The sequence below is a fragment of the Conger conger genome, chromosome 15 (genome assembly GCF_963514075.1).
Source record: "Conger conger chromosome 15, fConCon1.1, whole genome shotgun sequence".
In the NCBI taxonomy this organism is placed as follows: Eukaryota; Metazoa; Chordata; class Actinopteri; order Anguilliformes; family Congridae; genus Conger; species Conger conger.
In genome coordinates this window covers 13,042,472-13,068,004 of record NC_083774.1, presented here as the reverse complement: position 1 = coordinate 13,068,004, position 25,533 = coordinate 13,042,472, and the positions used below count along the sequence as shown (strand labels likewise).

Below are 25,533 nucleotides of genomic sequence, written 5' to 3'. Positions count from 1 at the left end.
CACCTTTAAATTTGGTCAAACTTTGGTTGGTTTTCATGTGTGAGTTGTAGCATATTTCAAAGAGCTGAAACATTCTGTCATTTTGTGAATACCCTGATAGGTGTTTAAAAAAGTTAATGCAAAATGGCACCCTAGTCTCTGGCTTATGGCTAAACTTTACAATCTTCAAATTCAACTAATCTCCATGGCGGCATGTCTTTTGACAAACGTTTCGGGGATAAACTCTGTAGTTTCACCTGAACGAGCTGTGTAAAATCAGGGAGCGGCTAAGCTGTTGAAAGTTGAGAGAGACGCTTGTTTCCCCATTGCCACCGCTGGCTCCAGTAGTCCTGAGTCTGTGCTTTTATTGCACATGGTGGCACGTTGTAAGGTGGTCGGTTTGTGGTATGGCCGCTTTGCATTGCAAATCTTGTTCACTTGTACTCGTGGCTATTTTATCATAATATTTCCATATCTTGTTTTTATGCAAGGTAAACCATGCTGTGGTGGTGAATGATTGTGTTGCTATGGTTTCACGTCCCGGACTTTTCAAAACAATGCTACTGCCCACATTCATTTCAGCTTATTAAAATGCAAGATTCAACAGCGATCCCTGACAAATGCACGGCGTTATTAATATTTCACTAATATTTTAAAGGCCAGTGTTTACTTGCCTTAAACGGATAGTCGAGACAAGAATTGACCAGTTTACGAATGTGTTCCACACTACAGTAATGAGCTAATACTTAGCACACATGCTATTTTGAGTACTCATACCCTTTAATACTCAATAGTGTGGTCTGCGAATGCTAAAACCAGCAGTGTCTTTCACTTTTAAAATGCTGCCTCTTCTAGTTTTACAGTAGGGTGAACAGTGCCTTTTCATTGCTTGATAGCAGGGAATTCTTTGTACACCACTGAATACAGTTGCATGCCATTGGGCTTGATTACAATAAGAATGAACAAAACACTTGTCGAAACAACTAAATGTGTGCAGGGCCAGTGATGGCTCAGTGAAGTTGATGCAGCCTCTTTGACCTGGTATCTTTGCCATAGTAGTTTTGCCTAACTCAAAAAACTGAATTGTAGCTCTGAGCAGTTTGGATCTTAGTTGTTTGAAATACAGATATCACACATACAACTGCTTTAGGATTGTCAATTGCTTTTTGGTCAACATACATTCGTTCAGCTTTGGATGTTTGGTCAAGCCTTCCTCATCTGCTATGATATAGTTGTTTTTGTGGCACGATGCAGCTTCTGTGCACTCTTTCAATTTTGATATGCAAAAAACCTCCCCACATTGAAACTGCTGTAGCCGTTCGGAAAGGTTTGCTATTTTTCATTAGCGAGCGTCCCTTTGCGTTATCCTTCAACCAGATGCACGGTGTCGCTGATGGAGTTTTCAGATTTGAGTTTCGATTGCCGGTCTTTCACAGGGTCCCGCCTGTAAACGCAGCACGGGCGTGTGGAGGAAGGTAGGATGGAGTGCGCGTAGGGGGGAGGGGAACTTCCCCGAGGAATGTGATGTCTTGGTGAAAGGGCTTTAGCAGAACAAACGCGGCTAGAATGTTTGGCCGGCCGGAGCTGCCAATGGCCACCAAACCTGTTTACTTTGGCTTCTTGCACTGACATGTCGATAAGCTCGTTCTCTACGCTCCGCGTCCTTTCTTCTTGGCCTCTCCTCAACTTGTTTTGCATTACCATCTGAACAGAATTGGTTTGTCTTGAAATACTAATGTGTGTCTCTTCGGGGCATTACTTACTACTGTTTTAGTCATGTATTGGGGGGGGAAGTAGCCTTACTACCCAGTGGAAACCATTGATTATTTGATGGATTTTGGTTATATTTTCCACATTTACATTTTATGCTCTTTTTCCCTCCCTCTGTTTAAAAATACAATCCTTAGTCTCGGCATTATGTGAACACCATTAATGTTTAATTGTGCTAATGCGTAAATGCAAGTGTGCCGGCGTAGTCCAGCCCTTTGTCCATGGCTCTTTTCTTTAAAGGTACAATAGGTAATTTTTGGACTTCTAACGGTCAGGAGAGGAATTACAGCTACAAACACCTTCAAACCATTATACTGTTTGTCCCTCCCCCTTCTCTGTAAATGCGCTAATGTTGAAACGCCATTGACTGTGGCAATTAAAACCAATTTTCAACAATGAATTATCGTTATAAAATATTATTGTACAGTTATACAATGAGTGTCAGGCCATCAACTGTACATTCTGAACCTGAATTTAAGGACTATAAACACAGGCAGAGGGTGAGTCAACATGTCAGTGAGCCTTTTTAAATGATAAGAAGGGATTAACAGTGGTCTTGTAACAATGTTTTAAGACACAAATCTTACCTATTGCACCTTTAAGAACGACAGTTGAAACTTGAAAGAGTGTGTAAGCAGGACGGGACGACCATTTGATCTGTGTGACTTCTGTCCTTCCCTCCAGTTCACCCTTTCCCTCTCTCCCCTCTTTCTCTCCGTTCACGTGCGGCTCGTCTGCGGATCTCAGGGGCTGAGTGTGAGAACACTCCCTGACGGGCGAAGCTGTAATTGGGGGGTGATTAATGGAGGGGCGTCCTGGTGGTGCCTGGGGCCTGGCTGGGGCTCCGTGGAGCTGCAGCCTTCGGGAGCAGCGTGTTGCCACACGTCTGCTCTCCGGGCGTTCGGCCGTCCACCGTCTACAGCCAACGATAACTGGAGCTCCCAGGCATAAACGAACAGAACAAAATGGTGGCTAGCGCTTTGCTATACGATTCTGTAATTGCTCTGAGTTTCCAGGTTTCTTTGGGTCCTTCGATAATTTCTGTGTGTGTTTGAAAGGATAAGATTTGTTTGTGTGCGTGTATGAAGGCTTGCACAGTGACGGGTTTGATTAGAATGATTACAAACTGCCTCTACTGACCGCTCACCGTGGGTGGTTCTGTGTAAAAGTTATCAACAGCACTGTCAGCCCATAACCTTCCCCCCACCTTATTGATGGCCAGTTATTAGTATTAGTGCTTCCACACACTCACCACCCCCTCCTGCAGTGTGGGTTTTTCTGGTCTGACGCTGGCAGCATGTGAATGTGAGAGAGAGGGAAGGGAGAAGGAAGGAGAGAGGAGGGAGAAGGAGAGAGGGAGAGGAAGTGGGGGAGAGGGTGATTGAGCTGGTTTAATATTGTTCATCACTTGAGTGTGAGATACGGAATAAGTTCGCAGAATTGTACCTTTTTTTCTTTTTTTTTTTCTTCTCAATGCTGCTATTGGGTTACTTGTTGGTAATCTTTCATGGGACATGCACCATCTGTACCTTTGTTGGTCAGTCACCAGGGTCGTTCCAGATCGTAAGCGCTGGCTGCGATCCATCCTTTTGAGTTGATGGATGGAGCCGTCTCTGTTGTGGCACGCTTAGCCCAGAAACAACCTTGAATGTAATTAAATTACCACTCCCCATGTCTGTTTTAGACATTTCCTCCACTGTCTGCCATCTAGCAACTAGCAATTTTACAGAAGATTAGTAAGAGGGTTTGCAACAAGGGAGGGCTGGAAGATGAGGGGGGACTACTGTACCATTACCCTTGAGTTCTGTGTAAATATACATCGGAATGTGCAATGGTTTCATGTTGATTTACCGTTTCGCTGCCCTTATAGGGAAACGACTGTTTTTCAGTTTTAGACAATCAGGAGTGTTTCTTTGTTTTGGCTTTTGTCTTGAACTGGAGACATGCATGTGTGGCTCACATCAGTTGTCCTGTCTGTAGACCGAACATCACTGGCATTTGTTGGGTTTTTGAGCACACTTCCTGATCGTGAGATGATCGTAACATTACTTTTCGGTTTCAGAGTAAACTGAAATTAAGCGGTGATCTGCAAACGAGGAGTAATATTAAAAGATGTGTGAACATTCCATTTAGCCGTGCGTATTTTGTGGATATTGGCATGGCTGGAAAGCAAACTGACCAATAGAGACAATGGCCTCTCCATTGTGTAAATAATGCAGGAATGGTTCTTGAGTTTATTCCTCTTGTGGCTTACATATGGTGATTGTTTGCTCGGAAGTTAAGTAGGAAGTCTTTCTTATTCACTCAGTTACCTTCATTTTTCATTTTCTTATTTAGTTTGAACTCAAAATGTAACTTGCTATTAGTAGACGTGTTAGTGTGTGATCCTGACATGAAACAGTGGATTTTATAATGACGCCTAATGGATTTTGGGCCTTTAAGAATGTATGGTGAATGTGTTTACAATCCAACTGCCTTCTTGTTTAGATGGAATGCTGAGTTTGTTAATGGCATTGGAATGTAACCTATGCACAAGATTCCTCAATTCCACAATCCACAGGCCTGGCCCCCAGATCCACTCAAGAGTGGAATATATGGCATTCACTGTGTAGTTTTCTGAAATACTCTAGATGCATTGGACAGACTGTTAGCCCGGTTTAAGGAAGAAGTTCTAGTGTGAATTACTTTTCAAAGTAATTGCATTCTAATAGACATGGCTAATGGGCACAATGGGGGTTAAAGGGGATTTTCTAGAAAAGCTACCCCCCGACACAACCAACAACACGGACACGGCGAAGGCCGTAAACACTCGAAAACGAAGCCTTGTATTGATGCGTGCAATGAGATCGGACCAAGGCTCCCGTGTTTGCAAATCCAGAGCTATTGATCGGAATACAGTTCGATTACCATCCATCCTCCGGGAATTAGACTCATAATATGAAGCTGTAGGAGTGGCTTTCATTGCTTTGTCAGTCCTAATGGAGGCGGGATGCGAGCGACTGACTGTTGGCTGTTTAGACCTTGCACGGACATGTAATCTCGCAGGAATTTGCCTAGTTCTCACGAAGCTCCCATAAAAGCGAGGGTCACAAATGTGGAACGCTGCAAAATTTAATTTGTTTCCATTCTCTGTTCTAGCCCCCGTTAACTTCTCTCATTGCATCTCGGATGCAAAAATATACACATATCAACGTGACAAAAAACACTTGACAACATTCTGCCCTTCCGCCTGCAGGAGATTTTTTTTTATTTTTTTTTTTTAAAGCTATTTTGAAATGCAATGTATCAGACTGCAATGGATCGCTATCCTGGGAGTTTGAAATGTAGAACAGTAAGAAAAAAAAAAAAAAAAAGGTTCTTACAGTTTTTCATGAGCTTATGTTTGCATGTTAATAAAATGCAAAATAATTATCAGCTGATAATATCTTAAATGTACTTTTAAGTTGCAGCCCTGTGATAGGATTATGACCGATAGAACAATGGAACATGCATTGTCAAATATGGCCCGGAAAATATTGCTTATTGATATTTGCTCAGAATTTCCGTATTGCACGCCTATAAGAAAATGCTGTCATCCTAATCTTATTGAGAAACGCCTGTGTGGCCAGTTTACCATTGTGAGTGTGACATGATGCAGTCCCCCGTGGCGGCCATGTTGATTCTCTGGTTTCTGGCAGCGCTCCGATATAAATAATCATTGTCTGTTTCGGGCCAAAGAGCCGGTGTCTCGTGTCAGTGTCTATATTTAAGGGAGCAGCATGTTTGTTTTCAAGCAACAGGGATAATCACCTGCTTTCATTTTTCAGCCCTAATTCAGTTGGACACCAGTCCCACAAATGTGGACATCATCTGATTATCCCTTGAAGCTGAAGGAAACCTGATCTTAAACTTTAATGCTATGCTGGAAGAGTATGTTCTATCAAATACGTGACGCGGTTAACATGAACAGAAAATCGATCTGCCTTTAAACTGCTACATTTTCCTCAGCCCTGTCTCTGATCCAGACCTTTGGTCTGGGCATTCTCTTGATATGCTTATGAGTTCGAGACATGACATTGTAAACACACGTGCACGGCTGCGTTCGCTAGGTTGCACACTACTTCTCTGCAGATGATGTGAGTAGGTTTCATGGTAGAAGGCACTGCTGGTCATATTTCTATGTTGAGCCCATGTACACTCAGTGAGCACTTTATTAGGTATTTATTAGACTTATTTTTTCGGCTTGAGTCTTCTGCTGCTGTAGCCTATCCACTTAGAGGTTTAATGGTAAATGGCAGGCATTTATATAGCGCCTTCATCCAAAGCGCTGTACAAGTGATGCTTCTCCATTCACCCATTCATACACGCACTCACACACCGACGGCGATTGGCTGCCATGCAAGGCCCCGACCAGCTTGTCAGGAGCATTTGGGGGTTAGGTGTCTTGCTCAGGGACTCTTCGACACCGCCCGGGCGGGGGATCAAACCGGCAACCCTCCAACTGCCTGAGCCATGTCGCCCCCGATATGTTGTGTGTCCAGAGAGGCTCTTCTGCATACTACTGTTGTAATATGTGGTCACTTTCACCTTCCTGTCAGTTTTGACCAGTCTGGCCCTTCTCTGACCTCTCATTAATGAGGCATTTTTGCCAACAGAACTGCTCATCACTGGATGTTTTGTTTTTCACACCATCCTCTGCAAACTCTTGAGACTGTTGTTGTACGCGGAAATTCCAGGAGGTTGGCAGTTTCTGAGTTACTCAAACCACCCTGTCTAATACCAACAATCATTCCACGGTCACTTGGATCAAAATTTTCCCCCATTCTGATGGTTGATGTGAACATTAACTGAAGCTCCTGACCCGCATCTGCATGATTTTATGCAGTGCACTGCTGCCACACGATTGGCCGATTAGATATTCGCGTGCATAGGTAGGTGTACAGGTGTTCCTGATAAAGTGCTCAGTGAGTGTACAAATGAGCCCAAGAAGCCTGATCTAAGATGATATTGTTGTGGAAGATTCCTCGCTACTTTCAGCACAATTCAGTGAATGGTAGGTTTAATTTGCCTGGAAAAGTGTGTGTTGCTGCAAGAGTTGTTCCATTATTGTATATAGCAAGCCAAAAAACCCTAAAAAGGCATGGCTAGCTAACATAGTTCTGCAGCTAAGTTCTCTTGTGGCTAGTTTTCCCAGCATTTTTCTTGTTCCCATTATATTCTCCATTTACATTCCCCTTTCTGATGGTGGAATGTAAATGTCTGGTTGTCTGAAACTGCCTGCTGGTTGGTTTAACAAAAGACAACGGAAGGTTTTTTTTTCCTTTTTCTTTTTAAACTGGAACATACATTTTTTGTTGATATGGATTTGTGAGTAATGCTGTGGCTGGCACTACCCTAAAGATGTTTATCATTGCGAGTTCATGGACGTAGGCTAGGCTTAGCTTTAAGCAGCCTGACCAGGCCGTGACTGCTCCGGCCTGTTAGCAAGCGCAGCGCTCTAGGCCGTCGCCCACGGTTTAGTGTGATGCCGTACGTGTGCTTGTGTGTCTTTGCGGAGCACGCCCGCAGTGCGAGAGTCCCAGGGCTGCAGGAGAAACGGGATGAAATGCCATAGTGGTTAAAGGGCGTGAGGCAGCCTCGGGGGAAAACAAAATATGTTTAACATTTCTCAACTGACCAGGTCTCTTTTACAAGCCCCTACTGTGTGAGTCAGTGAGTGAGAGTGTTATGTGTGTGTAGCTTTGGCCGAAATGAAAAGCTAGTGTGCATTACTACGTATACTTAGTAGTATATGATGAAATGAAGTATAGAACTCCGCCAAAGATTTCCCTGTATAGTGCTTTGATCACATTGACGTGAATATTTAATAAATGCTTCTTGTATGCGCGGCTTACTTATGGTGAAGATTTTCTTGTGTGGAAGTTGATAAGTCTTTCTCATTCACTCAAATGCCCTCACTTTCTAATTTAGTTTTTATTTAAAGGTGCAATATGCTGTTGACGGGCCTGCATTCTGTACCAAAACATCGCATAGCTGTACAATAATTCAAGCTCATTGGTTGAAAATTGGTTCTAATTGCCACAGCCAATGGCGTTTCAACATCAATGCATTTACAGAGAAGAGGGAAGGATAAACAGTGTTGTGGTTTGAAGGTCTTTGTTGCTGCTATTCCTCTCTCGACCGTTAGAAATCCGCAATTACCTATTGTACCTTTAATTTTAATTGAAAATGTAACTTTTATAATGATGCCTCATGGCTATACAAAGCAGAGCAGTGGCCACATTGGGCATTGTTCCCTGTGTTGGCAGGTCCACCTGGGCCCTGATGTGACTCTCTTGCCCCTCAGAACAAGAGGCCAGAATCTGTCTTTACCTGCTGTGGGGGGAGCGGGGTGTTTCTGTGAAAATGGTCGCTCTCTCGCAGTGCAGATGGTACAGATGGAGTGGGCATTGGTGTCTGATAGTGTATGAAGAAGGCAAGCCTACGCAGAGAACAAAACGACTGCCTCTGATGTCAGAGGTGCTGTCTGGAGAGTGACAGGCTTGATGAAAGTGAGGGAAACCCTAGTGACAACAGGATGATGAAGACGGACAAATCACGCAGCGATGTGCTGACCTGTATTTATAGACGGTGCGTATGGATGAATTATAGGGAAGTGGATTGTCAGGAGTGGGAGGAACCGCAGAAGCATGTACTGTACTGTGTTATTATTTGCAGGCAGCAGCAATTAAAGGGTGATTTTGAGCTATTATTTCTATTTCAGGCCTCCATTATTTTCATGAGCGTTGTTTTTACAGCAAGGCTTTGGGTTTACCTCTGAACCGTCACATTGCTGCTTTCGAATATGTAACGTTATGGTTCCGTGGGGCTCGCAATAATATTCCTGAATGCGTTTTGTGCCCTGCTTTATTTCTTAAATTTCTAAATGATTTTGAATAATATTATGTGGTATAGAAGATGGGGTCAGTGTAGCTTCAATATTTTTTTAGGTATTTGCGGAATTTAGTTGAAATAAATCGTCAATCTGTTTTTCGGGGAGTGTTCTAATAAGACTTTGTTGCTTTCAAAAGATGGCGACTGACCACTTCCCGCAAACTCCATATCCAGCTTGGTGTCATGTCTTAGTGGCCTTTCGCACTTGCAAATTGATACAGGATAGAAGGTGTGAAGGCGAAGGCAGTGTCAAAGCAAAAGCGTATTGATTTAGGTGTAAGCCATACTGACCTGCTTTCAGCCACCAGTAGCAATGCCCTGTTCTTAAAGTGCCATGAATCGTTTGGTTGTAATCCTAGCATGCTACGTGTATCACTTTTCACCGCATTTGATTAATTACACTTGCATCGCTCCCTTTTTCGGTTGTTATAAGAGCTAGTGCGGCGAGACGTTTTCTGTCACAATGTGTGTATAATTATTGAACTGAGACTTGTGTTGTATGCTTGATTAATGGCAAACACCTTTACATGTCGTGATTCTGGACTGGGTATTTAATTCAAGAGGCCAACTGCACGAAGGGCTGTGCAAAATATTTGGACATGCACATTTAATTTTAAAACATGCCAAACCTCCCAAAAGTATGGGTTAAAGGAGCAGGTCACCCAATTTACATTTGAAAAACGATACGTGTCATTCCAAATATAATGCCCCAGTTACATCACCAAACATCAACAGCGCTAGAAAATGTACATTTTCATCCAGAACCAATTCTTCTATTGCCAGAAGTTTCCGCCGAAGCAGTAGTTGTCTTGTAATAGTACTGTAAAAAAAAATAATAATAATAATATCCCCAACTTGGACTGTATAGGATATATAAAACGTATGAAGAATTGAGCAAAATAATTCAACATGGATTTTAATTCTTAATTCAAAGAAATAAGTCAAAGTAGACTTGTAGAGGAAGTCTTTGTGGTTACAGTGTGACCTAGATATTGTTTACCTGTGACCTGGTTGTTAACCTATACGTCTCAGTAGCAGAGGTGAGTGGGCCAAAAGTGGAGGGAAAATGGCGTTTTGTCCCTAATTTCCATAATCACTTTCCCCCTTCAAAAGTATACGAATGGTCTATGCCTCAAGGTTTCATTAAGGGTGTCACAAATCAGAAAGATATGGATCTTTAGGATCGAAAAGGAGCCATTTCCCCACAGGAATTTACCCTATTGTACAATTCTAATCGAGTGCCATTGCTTTATTTGTCATCACTGCAGTCCTTCTATTAAGATTATTTTGTTATACGTTTATGAATGTAACTATTCAGTAGTAAATATTTAACTTATTTTACAGCAATGTTGTGACGGCGTCTTATCCAATAAGGAGCTTTGTACCCTTGCCCCAGACAGACTAGGCCTCTTGCTTCTTATCTCCTGGGCAGGGCTCCTTTGATCTGACCAATCATATCCCTGATAAAATGAGCTGCACTGTCTTTGATGTGTTACAGCATCTGTTTCAAGTTGGCCACTGAATATATCTTTCATTCTGAATGTTGTAATCGGCATTTTTACTTTGCTAAAATCTCTGCTTCACACGGCTTGAACTTCCAGCCCTTGTGTTCCTTCCCTTATAGTGCCTTAGGTCTTTGAGCAGGCCTGGTCTGACAGCATTCACCCTGAACTTTGCTGGCTTATCCATCTGGGGCTGGGCATCGGGTCGAGGTGGGGGAAGGGTGGACAGGAACTCCAGGAATTTTATTTGCACAGTCAGTTGGGGCGGCCTGTAGCGTAGTGGTTAAGGTGCATAACTGGGACCCGCCAGGTCGGCAGTTCGATCCCCGGTGTAGCCACAATAAGATCCGCCCAGCCGTTGGGCCCTTCTGCAAGGCCCTTAACCCTGCATTCCTGCTTAATATAATCAACTGTTAGTTGCTTTGGATAAAAGTGTCAGCCAAAATGCCATTAATGTAATGTAATGTAATGGTTGAATGCATATTTCTACCTTTTGAGACGGTCCGTTTTGCTTCCAGCAGAACGGCAGTGGCTCCTGGACTGAGGACCCCGACGGAGGCAGGGCGAGGGGAGAGGCGTCCAGAGATTTCGCCAAGGTGAGCATCGCCTCTACAGTGCATCGCTGCCATGCCAAGAGACTTCATTTCCAACCTAACTTTGAAGCTTATCTTTTTACGGTTATTCCGGATATTATTCTAGGAATGATGTAAATACAGAGACAAAAGTTAGGTTGGGCTTTGACATGCTTTCTCTCAGCACCTCTGTGTGCTTTGCTCCAGACCTGCTGGATATTGCTGAGTCGTAAATGTAAGGTATTGGTGATGCATAGCAAACTGTAATGGTTCTTAAGTCTAGGCTGCTTGATGTACTATAGATCCGAAAGACAAAAAACACTGCTAGAAAATAGCTAGATTGGTCGTAACACCACCGTTGTATTCCTTATTAAATAGAAGTAGCTTGTTTGTTCGTTTTCCTTCTTCTTAGTTTTTTACTTCAACATTATGCATTGTGTCTCACACGATATAACGATGAACAGGCAATAAAAAGGCATTCTTATTCTGTGAAAATGTGAAGTTTTAACCATAACCATCTTTCCTGACAGCTGTATGAACTAGACAATGACCCCAACCGGAAAGAGTTCCTCGATGACCTATTTACGTACATGCAGAAAAGAGGTAAAACACCACCTCTGTCACCACTTCCTTTCACTCTCGTCAACCCTTTCTGAGTAATCTTTATGACTTGCACATACCAGGCTCAAAAGCCATTTGAAAATGTTGCAATGAATGGAAAAGGTGCTTTTTGGAGAACTGCTTTTTTTAAACATTGGAAACATTCACCCCATTGTTTGAATCATACTCCTCAACATAATGCACCGTATCATTATGGTTTATCAGAACGAAAATGCAATCTATATGCTTTTATGCCAGTCTGCTCTTCAGAGAATGAGCCTTCTGTGTTTTGGTTGGTTTAAATTGGCTGAATTGAGAATGCTCTACTCTTGCCTGAATAGCAGGGTTGATGTGTCGGAGGTTGGCGGTAGTTCTGTGAACTCAACGTGGTGTCAGTTAGTCTTACCGTCACTGACCCCCTCCCCACGCTCCCTGACATCTGTCTGACACATGTAGGCCACAGGGATGTTTCCTCAGCGCCTCTCGTCAAACAATGGTGTTTTCTGTTGCTGCCAGGCAAACGGCGACACTGCCCTCCGCCCCTTTACAATGGTTCAGTGTTATTTTTTTTCCCCTTCTTTTTCATTTGTGAAGATTTCTGTGTATGCTAAAGTGAAAAAGTGATTTCCTGTGGCTCAGCCCCCCCCCCCCCCCCCCCCCCCCCCCCCCCTCTGCCGCTTGTGTTATTAATTGACAAAAGCAGTGCTGTTGAGGGGGAGGGGGGACGACCCAATGTGTTAAACCTTTTAAATCGTTTCCTGTTTTTAAACCGATTTTAAATCTGTTCCTTCAGACGCACTGATTAGCTTCATCTATTGATATCTGGAACGTCACAGGAAGCCATATGATGAATATTCTCTGCTCTATTTGAATGTTTGTTGCCGTAGTGGTCAGTTTGATACGTGCTGCCTTGTCATGTTCTTTTCCTGGAGACACCGTAGCACTGTCAGATGCTCTCCTGATGCTCTACTGATGCTGAACTGGTCTGGTGCTCATCAGAGATTTATAAACCCCAGGACCTGCTTATCTCAGCATCAGCCTAATTGCAGTGCACAGAGCATTAATGCGCACTTCATGACCATGCTCGGTCTGGTAACCCAAGTGGCCTATAACCGTTTTTAACCGTCTATTGTGGTAGTGCAGTTGTTTGGCTCCCCTGCAGAGCCCCTCACCCCCGTTCCGATGTGATTGATTGCAGTATAAATGAGACGGTTGCCACATGCCACTATCATTTGACTCCCTCTTTCCACAAATGTAAGTGGGGGGAAGGCAAGGCTCTCCATGTCGATCAGTCAAGAAGCCAGTGGACTCATCAAGGCAAGTGAAGGGTGTAGACCTGTACTCCATAAACCACAGATTTGCTGTTGTGCCATCTCAGTGGAAGCAGGACATTACTCTTCCTGTTATGAATGTAGGAAAGGACCAAAAATGGATGTCAAAAATGTGTCGAGCTGCGTAAAGAACGATGTGCCGACAGAAATGACGTCTGGAGAATAGTTTTCTTTTAGCCAGCTTTCCTCCTCTGTCTATATCCTCCCCACTGCCTCGTCTTTACAAAGAGACACACAAACGGTGGTTCGGAACCGTCGAATAAAAAATGACATCGCATAATGGAGGTATTAACCCCCTCCGAAAGGTTTAAATTAAGCAGATGGGTGACTGTTTGTGTTGCCCCTCCCTGTCCTCCTGGCAGCATTGGGGGGGGGGGGGGGGGGCTGCTGCTAGCAAGACTACAGGCGCTTTATTACAGAGGATAAAAAAAAGCCTGTCAGAGCTGTCCACTCAACATGATTAATGGTGCTGTCGGTGATGGACGCGATGAGAGCCTGGCGTTAGCGGGATCGGGACGGGGAAGTGGGGAGGATAAGATAAGTAGAGAAATGAACAGGAAGTTAAGACTCCCTGCCGCTCTGTAGTTGTACGAACGGCACAGCGGGGAACACGAGGGAACACTCCAGCGACGCTTCGATGGGATGAGCTCTCCCATCTACCGGCCGATTCAAACGAGCGGATTCAGGCCGATGTCTGCCGCATCCTTTATTCGCTTTGAGGAAGCCCTCTTAGACCCCAAAACCCCTTTCCGGTCTCGCGGTTTTACATTTTATACTCCTAGTGCGGTTTTGTTGGGGCAATGAAAGTCAAAGGGTAAAACAGCAGGGCTTGTCCTAGGCTTCATTCATGTGGCCCTTATACAGTCCATAAATACCCCCCCACGTTACCATCTGCAGCAGGTCCATTCAGTGAAGCCGGCAGTCTGGGCTCTCCTGTACTGGAGGGTCCCTTTGGGTTACTAGTCAGGATGCTGTGTCTTTGTCACACCCCTCCAAAAAGGGCATCTGCCAGTTTGGTGAAGCCGTGTTGGTGTAAAATGGCCACTGCTGCTGTAATTTTTATAATTGAAGTTAATGGCAGCGTCATTGTTTGGCTAAAGCCACAAAAGATTGCATTCATTTTAAAAAAAATTTTATTCACATGTAAAATTGCTTATATTAGACCTTGCTGTTGATCCTCGACGCCTTACTTTGCTGTGTAAATGTTGTATTTAAATTATTATACGGTCACAAGCTCCTCTTTGAGGAACGGCAGTGTGCATCAAAAAGGAAGAATGAGACGCAAATAAACGGATTAAAAAGTCCCTCCTAGGAGTATTACACTTACAGTACTGAGATGGGCGGGAGAGGAACAATGTCCCTTCTATTTGGCGGTCTTCCTTCCTCCCTTGTGTTTATGGTGCTACAGTTACAGCCATTGAAACTTGATAACACTACGGAGGATAGGGGCCGGGGGGAGGGGGGGGGGGGGTTAGCACCATTAAGTGTTTAGGGATGGGGTGGGGGGTGGGGTTGGATTAAGGGGCCTCCTGTCCTGTGGAGAATGATTAATGAGCCCCTAAAACGGCGAGCCCCTGCCTTTGATATGGGAAGAGTGATGGACAGGAGCTGGCGCGTGTGGTGTGAGAGCGAGCGAGAGAGCGCGCGGATGAAAGGGCTCGACGTGGATGGCCGGGAGAGCGGAGGTGAGCGACGGCCTTGTTTGTACAGAAACAAACCTTCCGTCTCAATTCCCTCTGGAGACCGGCTCCCCGGTCACTGGGGAAGACCGGGTCAGGCACTATAAGGACCCTATAAGTTCAGTCGTCCCGCTTTGAGGGCACTAGCAGGGCAAGGACTCTGCGCTAACCTCGCATTAAAATGAACTTAATGCGACATTTTCAGTTCTTTTTAATGTATGGCGAAATAGGCCTAAAAAAAGACATGGCCATTTTGTTTGGAGGCTTGTTATTTTAGATTAATGGATGGAGCCGCAGTTTTGATATGGTTCCGGGGACTGAAATAGAAGTCGTGAATGGTGCGCACTACTGGAAAATTACAAACCCGTGCGCCGCGGTGGCAGCGTCTTGTTTCTCAAGAGGCATCTCAGTCCCGCTCATCAAAACAACTGAAAAGCCATTAAACGGCGTGGTGCGATTTGCGGTATGCATGGACGTGTGTGATGTGGTTTTGGCTGGCTCTCCCCTTTTAGCTCTCGGTTTCGCCCCGAAATCTGCCTTTTTGTCTCTCTCATTGTTGCTCATTTTTTGGGACTGCACCTTAGTCATAAGATGGAAAATTCATGTGTATTTTCTCGACCCTGCACGTTAATGTTTGACCTTTCCATTGGTTTTTACCCACTTGCTTTCGTCCCCTTAGTCTGATGTTGAAACCATATTGAACTATTGCCGATTCCCCTTTTAATTCCTTACAGACATTACCATTATATTACATGGTGGGTCTGTCTCTGTCTCTCGCTCCCTGACTTCTCTGTGTCCCCTGATATCTCCGCTTTCCTGCCCTTAATTGCAGGCATACTGCACAGTGATTTACTTCCCTAAGCTGTGGAGCTGGGGGAAACGTAATCGCTGCCCCTATTAAGGATGTGACAAGTCATCCGTTTCAGTAAACCGTTACCGTCCCATTTTGAAAAAGCGTGAACCGCGTAACCGATACTGCTTACGACCGCTAGGGGTCGTATCTTATTTATGAAAAAGTGCCCTACTGACAAATTTAATTGCATTATAAAAAATTTTGGGCCATCTTACAATATAGACATTTAAATAGAACTACTTTAAGTTAGATAATAGCCTAATGCATCAGTTAAAATGATGATACTTTCTTTTTATCCCTCTTCCCTATGGCTTCTGTCTGACGGACTTGATTGGCATGAAATGTGGCCAATCAGCTGCTATAGGGAACTTACAGACAGGGTTGTGGTGTCAAAATTCCATGATCACGTTAATGTCCAATATTTGCTTGACATACAGTAACAAGTGTCGTGCTGGTGGTAGTGATAGTGATTGTACTATTGGGCTAAGTAAGCTAGACTCAATAAAAAAACAATGTTGGATTTAATAAAATTATGAACAGTGGTTACATGTAATTATGGGCTTTATTTTTCAACTTGCCTACTTAGTAATGTTTTGTGCAACATTTGTCCAAAGATGTATTGCTTCATTTCTTTTTATATATACATGTACTGCATAGTGGAAAGCTATGTTCAGTTTGTCGGTAGTTTGAATTTGAGTTCTCTGTTCACTTATGGCATATTGTATGGCGTTTCTTAAGGTTCACAAACGGCTTTAAAACACACAAAATTCCTTTAACTATAATACTGCAGCATTCAGTTCCCTGTGTTTGTTTGCATTCGTAACCCCCTGAAATAGGCAAAGATCTCTTGCTAGGAAGTCATTGTGCAGAATCTCTTAAGTGTTCAACCAAATGTGTGTTTTGTCACTGGTGGTGAAAGCGCATTTATTTAATTAAATTGAGCTTACCATTTCTGCTTCAGAAAAAAATAATCTTATCGGTTAACAATTTTTGGTAAAAGTCTACAACTGAGTTTCGGTTAGCAGTTTAAATTCATTCAGATCTTGATCAAGACGTTTGGGAGTTCCGTATACGCAGTGTGTGGGAAAGACCATCTGTGTCCTGTTGTGTGAACTGGAGATGTTGCCATTGCCGAAAGATTGATCGATAGAATACTGTATTGCTCCCTGAGGGGGCATTTTCCTTTCTTATGATATGCACTATAGCAGAACACAGTGTTGACGACTGTAGTACCACTTTGTTAGAGGAGGGTAGCCGTATCCATTTTCATATTTTGGGAGATTTCTCAGGGTCAGGGGAACAGAAGTAGCTCTTCTCCTCCCTGCGGCCCCCACCCCTGTGGCAGTCATCAGGCCAGGCTGTGGTCCCGTCCAGCTGCTGACGTAGGCGTATTGATTACCACGACAGAGCCGTCCTCGCGAGCTGATGGCTTTATTTGTCAATCTCTTTCCATTGATCTGAACAGAGAGCAAAAGGTAGGGGGAAGGGCCGGAGAGCCCAGGAAGGGCCCCTGAGATGCTGTCAATAAAGCGGCTACTTTAGCCACCGGGAAGAGCCCGCATCTCCTCTTTGCCCTTTGAAAAATGACCACTTTCACCGACGCTGTGGTCAGCGGGTAGGGCTTAACGTTGTTTGTGATATCGAGAACGAGGGCCGGGGTGGAGAGGTGTTCGTTTCAGTGCTGTCAGGATCCATTATGAAAAAAAAAACCCCTCTTTTCTTTGTCCCTCTGCAAAAATGTGTGATCGATAAACAGAATGAACAAAAACACCTCAGTTTCAGGTCAGACTAACTGACTAATGGTGTGGATTCAAATTAAAATTTTATTTATTCAACATTATGTGCATTATATCAGGCTTAAGGCATGTCATATTCTAAATATGGTGGCATATCTTGTATATAGAAAGATTTAGCAGAAAAATGTATACCTGGGTTTTTATTGATTAAATGCGTTCAATATTTGCCTATAGTTTCCCCTATTTTCCCCTGAATATTTCCAGCTATTCACTCTCCTTGTCAGACGGTAAAATAGAATTAACATGAAGAAAACAATGGCTCAACATCCAGCAATGCATTCATTGGACTTTACTAGCCTTTTCTGAATCTGCTTGCTGCTATAGTCAGCCTGTTGAAGAAAGTGCAGTTTTTGTGATGTTGAAATGGGTGTCATTATGATCAAAGCTGTGTTTGGGAGTTCAGCTGTCACCTTAGCCAGGTGTGGCCTCCTTTCCTACTCTGTCTCCTACTCTGTCTCCTACTCTGTCTCCTACTCTGTCTCCTACTCTGTCTCCGTCTCTGTCTCCGTCTCTGTCTCCGTCTCTGTCTCCGTCTCTGTCTCTGTCTCTGTCTCCTACTCTTACTCTGTCTCTGTCTCCTACTCTTACTCTGTCTCTGTCTCCTACTCTTACTCTGTCTCTGTCTCCTACTCTTACTCTGTCTCTGTCTCCTACTCTTACTCTGTCTCTGTCTCCTACTCTTACTCTGTCTCTGTCTCCTACTCTTACTCTGTCTCTGTCTCCTACTCTTACTCTGTCTCTGTCTCCTACTCTTACTCTGTCTCTGTCTCCTACTCTGTCTCTGTCTCTGTCTCCTACTCTTACTCTGTCTCTGTCTCCTACTCTTACTCTGTCTCTGTCTCCGTCTCCGTCTCCGTCTCCGTCTCCGTCTCCGTCTCCGTCTCCGTCTCCGTCTCTTTTGCTTGGCTGCAGTGAGTTTCATCATGACACTTTGGTTATTGCCATATTTTCCTCTATCTGAGGAAGTGTTGATTGCAGTCAGGTTAGATTTGGCTTGTTTGACCTCCAGGGACTGAGGTGACTTGGGTTACAGTTGAAGTGGCCGTCTCATTTTTCGCGGTCAACCCCTCCCCCCCCACCCCCATATCTCTCCAGGTGACCCATCTTTACATCCTGGGAGCAGGGAGTCGGATTTCTTTTGCCACCACAATTGATCGCCTAGGGGCTATAAGAAAGTCATTAGGCTTCCCAAATAACAGCTCTCTGCTATGCTGGCCTATCAGGCTGTGTATACAGAACAGGAGGGGGTTAGCTGAACTGTAGCTCCTTATCTGCTTACTTATCCAAATGAGGCAAATGAGATTAAGAGCTCCTGGTGAAATTGTTGGCCCTGTCCCACATATCCGCGTGTATTATTAACTGATACTACGTTTATCGGGCGGGGGAACGCAACGGGACCGTTTCTCTCCCGGTTAATGAGCTGTATTGCGGGTTATGTTCTGCGAGGAGAAACGTTGCTTTGATGGAAGTGTTCTATGTTGTACGTTCCCACTGGAAAGACCCACAGAGCGTCGGTCTTCTCCGCTCTCGGATTTAAGTGTTACAGCTCGCTCAGGCCCGGGCCTTGCTCAGCAGCCAGAGCGGCGACTCTGTGGCCTACGCGCTTTAGTCTTTTGTTAGAGGAGCCGTCGCCACAGTTATACTTTAAGCCCGAATCGCTTCGCATCTGAAGTCGCGTTCTGTCGAAGGAAGCAGGGGTTTTCATCCATTGTAAACCTGGTGTCATTCAATATGGCAGCTTTTGTTGAAGCGATTATCGTGCATCAGAGTGACTGAGGCATTTATTTTTGTGTTCTCATGTCTCTGGATTGAAATGCAGAAACATTTTTGTAGGTAATGCCTGGATTATACCCGGTCTCAAACATTCTGTTTTTTTATTAATATTATTATTATTATTATTATTATTAAGTTACTTACTGTATATTGTTGTGACCTAGCAAAAGCATATTGTACTTTGTTTTTAATGTGAAGGGAACCTTCAAATATTTTTAGATACCTGTAAACCGTAAACCAATTTTTTCCCAAAATTTAGGTGGATCCTAGGTTTATTTATTTTGTATTCTTTGAAGTCTAGGATATTGAATAGCTAAGTAAAATACGTGCATGCATGCGTTTGCCTGTGATATAACATATGCTTGAACTTGATTTTCTATTAAAGTTTCCATGTTGGAATGGCTGTACTTAACAGAACAAATGCCACCAACACATGGCTTTTTCCACTGCAGTCCTGCTGGTAATTTCCACAGTTTGACCAGACTATGAAGCGGAGAGGGACATTCTGGAGGCTTTAGTTTTTACCTGGTTCTCATCTTTCAGCTTTGAGGCCTCACCCTCTTTTTACCTCTCTGCCTCCCACCCTTCCACCCCACCTACCCCTCCTACCCCACCTCCAATCCTACCACTCCTGCACCTCCACCCCTCCCACCCCACATACACCACCTATCCCTCCACCCCACCTGCACAAACACCCCTCCTACCCCTTCAGCCCTCCACCCATCCCACCCCTCTACCCAGAAAGCACTGTGGTGTGATGGCGGTGAAACCACACAGCCAAAGCGGTGCAAAATTCCTAATTTCCCGATTCCTCCCCTCGATCCCATTCCGCAGGAAGGCCGTCGCTCTCCAGGCCTTTATCATCCAAAGAATGCCAGCAATGCGAAATCAGCGATGTTTAATTTGCCACACTGGCGTCAGGGGCCCGGGCTCATTGATTTATTATAGAACCCCTTAATGTGGGCAGCTGTTTTACTCTAAAAATAGGTCAGGGGTCAGATGTAATGACCTTGTTTTTACAGAGGGGATGAGCGGAGCGCTGCAGCATCACGAGGGAAGGGCGGGCGGCGCGGGGGGGGGTTAAAACACCGCGCCATAATTAGCGCTATGTACGCATCTTTTATCTGCCCTTGGTGCGCTCGGCCCTTTAAAAACACAGACGTGCCCGCCGCGCGGACCGCTAGCTCTTCACATGCCCGCCGTGTCTGCGCCCGAGTGCCTGTGATGCCTCGCCGCGCGTCTCTCCACCGCGGGGTGAGAGGTGATCGGCTCCCGTGCCCGTCTGCCTGTCGAAGCTCCGGACAGACGGGCGCTCCACGTACAGGCTAAAGATACGACGAAGGGGAAGGCTTAGAGGCCCTCTCTAAAACTACTTTCCACAAAGCTAACCTCTCGCCCTCCGGGCCGTTAATCACTTCATTTTTGATGGCCCTGTCCCATAGGGCCTGGAGAGGACGGGGAGGGGGGTTGTGACCAATCAGGAAATGTTTCACTGGTGTACTCAGCCAATTCCTGCCCGTTCCTTTAAGCGTTGACCAATGAAGGAAGGTGCTCGCAGACTGTTAACCAATCCTGAGGCAGCCTTTCAGAGCAAACAGAGAGCGTTCCCGTTGGAGGCAGTTGAGGTGCAGCGGCAGGGCTATGAGCACTACAGGAGGGGTTTTCTCCTGGATCTTGCAGTAATTTTCATTAATGCTAATATAGCATTACAGAATCTACTAATTTGGCTCAGTATCTCAGGATCAGAATCTGAGTGAATATCAGTCTGAACATCAAAAACCTATTTGCAAAATTTTTCATTGTATGGAATCATGGTCTTTGTATGTGAACTTTGAATTTGTATATTCTTATTTACCCACAATTTTAATTTTTGTGAGAAAAGTACACCATGGGAATTTTCTAGATCAGAATCCCCTATTTAAAGAAGAATTCACTGCCATGTTTCCCTTTTTTTTTCTGCTTTTACCCAAAAGGGAGTTTGGAGAGCTGATTATAATGCGTGGGATCGTGGCATTTGCACAGTTGTCCTGGATGTATCGGGTGGTTTATATTGGAAAGATGGCATCAATACTTCATTAAAATTTTCACAAGATGGGACAGTGATCCATTATTTTACTTCTCAGAAAATAGGCAACATGCAACAAAATTGAATATTGGAAAATCGTTTAATTTTGGAATACAGATTTTTTTTTTTCTTCTCAGAGTAATTTACCCCGTTTTTTTAATTTACTTGTTAATTCAATTTCATCCACCGCTTTAAAGATTTAAAGCTTGTTAAAGGATAATTTTAATTAACTGTGAATTGTAAAAATGCATATTGAGTGTTTATTCACACATCAATGGAGGGGTGGTAGCACTGTAGACGATTCGCACTATCTGCAGTGAATGACTTGGACGCTTCTCACTAGAACAGCCATCCGCACACAGGGCTTGGCACATTACACTAACATTTCAAGCCATGATATAATTTCGGATGTGTACAAATCAAGTAAGACGTAAACCCTAACTTATAACTGAATATGTAAACATCACGTGACTTGATTATTGATAGCTGTGATTGAACACATCGTTCGTATTGAATTAATATTGAATGAAAGCCATCTCATTGCTTATTTAGTGAAGTCAAATTCTAACAAAATTATTCTTGGCTGTCATTGTGGAGTCCGTACCATTTATAATCAGCTCGTGGTCGTGCACGCGCATTAGCGCGAGTCTGGGTTTCGGAATCAAAACCGAAACGCTGGCCTGACGTTGCCGATCAGCTCTTTTGTATCGAGAGGAACGAATACTTCTTTATGAAAACATGGCTGCACACCGCTTCCTGCTGACCTGCACTTTCATTCAAATGTCGGTAACCTCTGCCTGACCTCTCACCTCTGCGCTTGTCCTAATTGTTTGATGTGCGTTTGATGTCCAACGCTGCATTAAATAACCTGGTTTCATGGGATGGCCCCTCAATAGCCCTAGTCCTCACAACCCTTTTCCGGATAGATTTTGTTGGAAAAAAAAAAAAACCCACTTGTTTTCTCGACGAAGCAAGCCTGTGGCAGCTGCTAAACATCATTGCTGGTAAAATAGTCTGTCACTCTGATGCACTGCCTTTTTCACGCGTTGTGGGATGTATTTTTGGATGTCATGTTATAGCAGAATGTTAAAGGTTACCCCCGCTTCAAGCTACTCTTCGGTACCGATTCGCGTCGAATAAATGTCGACAATGAACGACGATTGTTATGAAACATATTGGTCTGTTGTGAGTTTTGGAGTTCCCGGGTATCGACCCCCCCCCCCCCCGTGGGGTATCCCGTGCGTGTATCTGATCGAATTAGGGCCCACACCTCAGGATTGAAATGCAGAGTATACTGAAATAGCTGCAGAAATATGAGCCACGCAGCACATGGCTGCAGGCGGGCGCTGCAGGGACCCCCGGTGGAGTTACGCAGGGCGGGCGCCTCCGCTCTCTGTCATCGGCCCGTTTTCGCTGATGTCGTGCGCCGGGTTCATAACCCGACAGCTGCAGGTCCGAGCGGGTCCGAGTGGGTCCGGGTGGGTCCGGGTGGGACGGGGCAGTTACGCGCTGGGACAATTTATTACATTACATTCATTTGGCGGACGCTCTTATCCAGAGCGACATATAATTGATTTGGTAGACGCTCTTATCCAGAGTGACATATAATTGATTTGGTAGACGCTCTTATCCAGAGCGATGTACAGTTGATTAGACTGAGCAGGAGACGATCCTCCCCTGGAGCAATGCAGGGTTAAGGGCCTTGCTCAAGGGCCCAACGGCTGTGCGGATCTTATTGTGGCTGCACCTGGGATCGAACCACCGACCTTGCGGGTCCCAGTCATGTACCTCGGGACCCAGGTCGTCTTGCCAGCCATCTTGACTACCCTGACATGCATGCGTGTTGCTCATGTCACAGGTCCTGAGACGGGTTGAATAGCTGCAGACGGCAGGGCGCGTGGCCTTGCTGTATTGAGACATTCAGGGAAATCTCCGGCCCAGCCTGCAGCTGTGTGGAAAAGGCATTAATTGGTCTTATTCCGGGTTTGGAGGCTGAGGGATTGGCTGGAATTACGCAGCAGCTGAGTGGTGTGGATTTACTGTGGCCAATCCGCCAAATCGGCTTCATTATGCAGGCCTATCCGCACCCAGCCCCCCGCCCCCTGCCCGTCCCTGGTGGATTAGCATCCCTGCACAATCCCAGTGCCCCCCACAGCCACCTACACGCTTAGCCTCTGCTAATCCACTGACAAGATTAATGCATCTGTATCAAACCCAAGACGACATGCTCTGGGGCCCGGTTCTGTTGCTCCCTTTAGCGTAGTGGTTAAGGTACATGACTGGGACACGCAAGGTTGGTGGTTTGAACCCCGGTGTAGCCACTATAAGATCCGCACAGCCCTTAAGCAAGGCTCTTAACCCTGCATTGCTCCAGGGGAGGATCGTCTCCTGCCTCTTGTCTCATCAACTGTACGTCGCTCTGAATAAGAGTGTCTGTGAAATGCCATTAATGTAATGTAATGTAATGCTCCCCTCTTTGGAAATTCAGTTTCTATATGTAATCATTGTCTGTTACAACACAAAAATCCAAACTGTGCAGCCATTGGTTGATAATGTCTCGACTTTAGAGATGTAGCCATCTATTGGTAGATTATCTTTGATATGAGAGTATTCTAGGCCTGTGCGATTACTTTAACATTGATCCATATTCCATCAACGCGAGCTTGTTTGAACATTGTTTGATCGGATCTGTTATTGCGACTGCAAAGTCTCGTCTTTTTGTCCCATTACAAGAAAGCGGTCTCTGCAATTCTACGATCTCAGTTTGACTTTGGTTGACTTTACTCATTTAAAGGTGCAATAGGTAAGGTAATGGACCTATTGTACCTTTAATCGCGATAGCGCTTCCCCTGTGTTCTGTCCCTCTCCCGTGCGTGCAGGGAGTACTCTTTCACTCTGCCCCCTCCTCGGCTGTGCCTCTTGCAGGAACCCCCGTGAACAGGATCCCCATCATGGCCAAGCAGGTTCTGGACCTGTACATGCTGTACAAGCTGGTGACGGAGAAGGGAGGCCTGGTGGAGGTCATCAACAAGAAGATCTGGAGGGAGATCACCAAGGGCCTGAACCTGCCCACCTCCATCACCAGCGCGGCCTTCACCCTCCGCACACAGTGAGCGTCCCTCCGGCATGCATGCTCTCCCTCTCTGTCTTCTGCTCCCTCTGTCTTTACTTTCTGCCCTCTTTCTGCACCTTCTCCTCCCTGTTTTCACTACTCTTTTTGTCTCACGCCTGAGGAAAGGATTGATTTAAATGTATTGATGTCATTTTGGGGTCAGAGTTCACCGCTGTAATCTGAGGGGCGGTGTGCAAGTGAATTACCGTAGCGTAGTGGTTAAGGTAAATGCCTGGGACACACAAGGTCGGTGGTTCGATCCCCCGGTGTAGCAACAATAAGATCCGCACAGCCGTTGGGTCCTTGAGCAAGGCCCTTAACCCTGCATTGCTCCAGGGGAGGATTGTCTCCTGCTTAGTCTAATCAACTGTAGGTCGCTCTGGATAAGAGCATCTGCCGAATGCCAATAATGTAATGCAATGTCAACTGTACAGTTCTTACTACAATTAGCCAATTAATTCGCCTCTAATGCTAACCGGAGGTTTTTAATGCAACAGTTCACCATGTATTTTGTAATGGGCTGTATATGGAATCAGGGTTTAGTTCAGGTGTTGCCAGCTTTCCTTGTTTATTTCAGATTTGTAATTTTGGAGGCTGACCGTTAGCATTAGCAGGGATACCTGATATCGAGCGAGGGTTGCATAGTAACGGCCCCGCGGCGTTCGTCTTCCTCTCCGCAGGTACATGAAGTACTTGTACCCGTACGAGTGCGAGAAGAAGGGTCTGAGCTCGCCCGGGGAGCTGCAGGCCGCCATCGACAGCAACCGGCGGGAGGGCCGGCGCCCCAGCTACAGCACCAGCCTCTTCCGCTTCTCCCCCTCCCCCAGCACCGCGCCCCACATCCTCACCCCTCCCAAGATGCACCTGTCCTCGCTGGCGGGCGGCATCTCCGCCCTTCACAACGGCCTGCAGGCTTCCCCCAGCCCCTCCCTCAAGAAGGCCGTCGGTGAGTGTTGCGCTCCATATTAAAGGTGCAATAGGTAGGATTTTCGTGTTAAAATATTGTTACAAGACCTTTGTAAATCCCTTCCTATCGTTGAAATAGGCTCCCTGGCATGTTGACTCACCCTCTGCCTGTGTCTATAGGTTTTCAAAATATACAGTTGACGGGCCGGCACTCTGTACCAAAACATTGTATAGCTGTACAATAATTCAAGCTCATTGGTTGAAAATTGGTTCTAATTGCCACAGCCAGAGAAGGGGGAGGGATAAACAGTGTTGTGGTTTGAAGGTGTTTGTTGCTGCTATTCCTTTCTAGACCGATAGAAGTCTGAAATTAGGTATCGTACCTTTAAAGGGCAGATTAAATGCACGCATGCAGCTCAACTGAGCTTATTGCTATTGCACATATGTAAGGCACCCTCTTGTGCAGCTCTTAAACTGCAGCAGATACAGTTTCCGAAGGCGCGCGCATTCTGTCACAGATCTGAAACTGCCTCTGATTTATCTCAAAAGCGATCTAGAAGCTGTAAAAAAAACAAACAAAAAAACCTACGTATTGTAAGCTCCACTTGCTGCATATATTTTCAGTCTAATAAGGGAGCGTTTCCTCGCTCCGTTTCAGTAGATTATTATTACAAAACAACACC

General features: G+C 45.0%; 1 protein-coding gene across 1 annotated transcript in view; it reads left to right on the top strand.

Annotated features, from left to right (window-relative positions):
- The window catches only part of LOC133110966 (AT-rich interactive domain-containing protein 3B-like), a 42,509-nt gene that overhangs the window by 11,100 nt on the left and 5,876 nt on the right, over positions 1-25,533 (top strand). The window contains exons 3-6 of the mRNA XM_061221091.1: positions 10,685-10,759; positions 11,266-11,338; positions 23,758-23,941; positions 24,625-24,890. Coding sequence (XP_061077075.1) covers positions 10,685-10,759; positions 11,266-11,338; positions 23,758-23,941; positions 24,625-24,890 — 598 coding nt within the window. The remainder of the gene's footprint in view (positions 1-10,684; positions 10,760-11,265; positions 11,339-23,757; positions 23,942-24,624; positions 24,891-25,533) is intronic.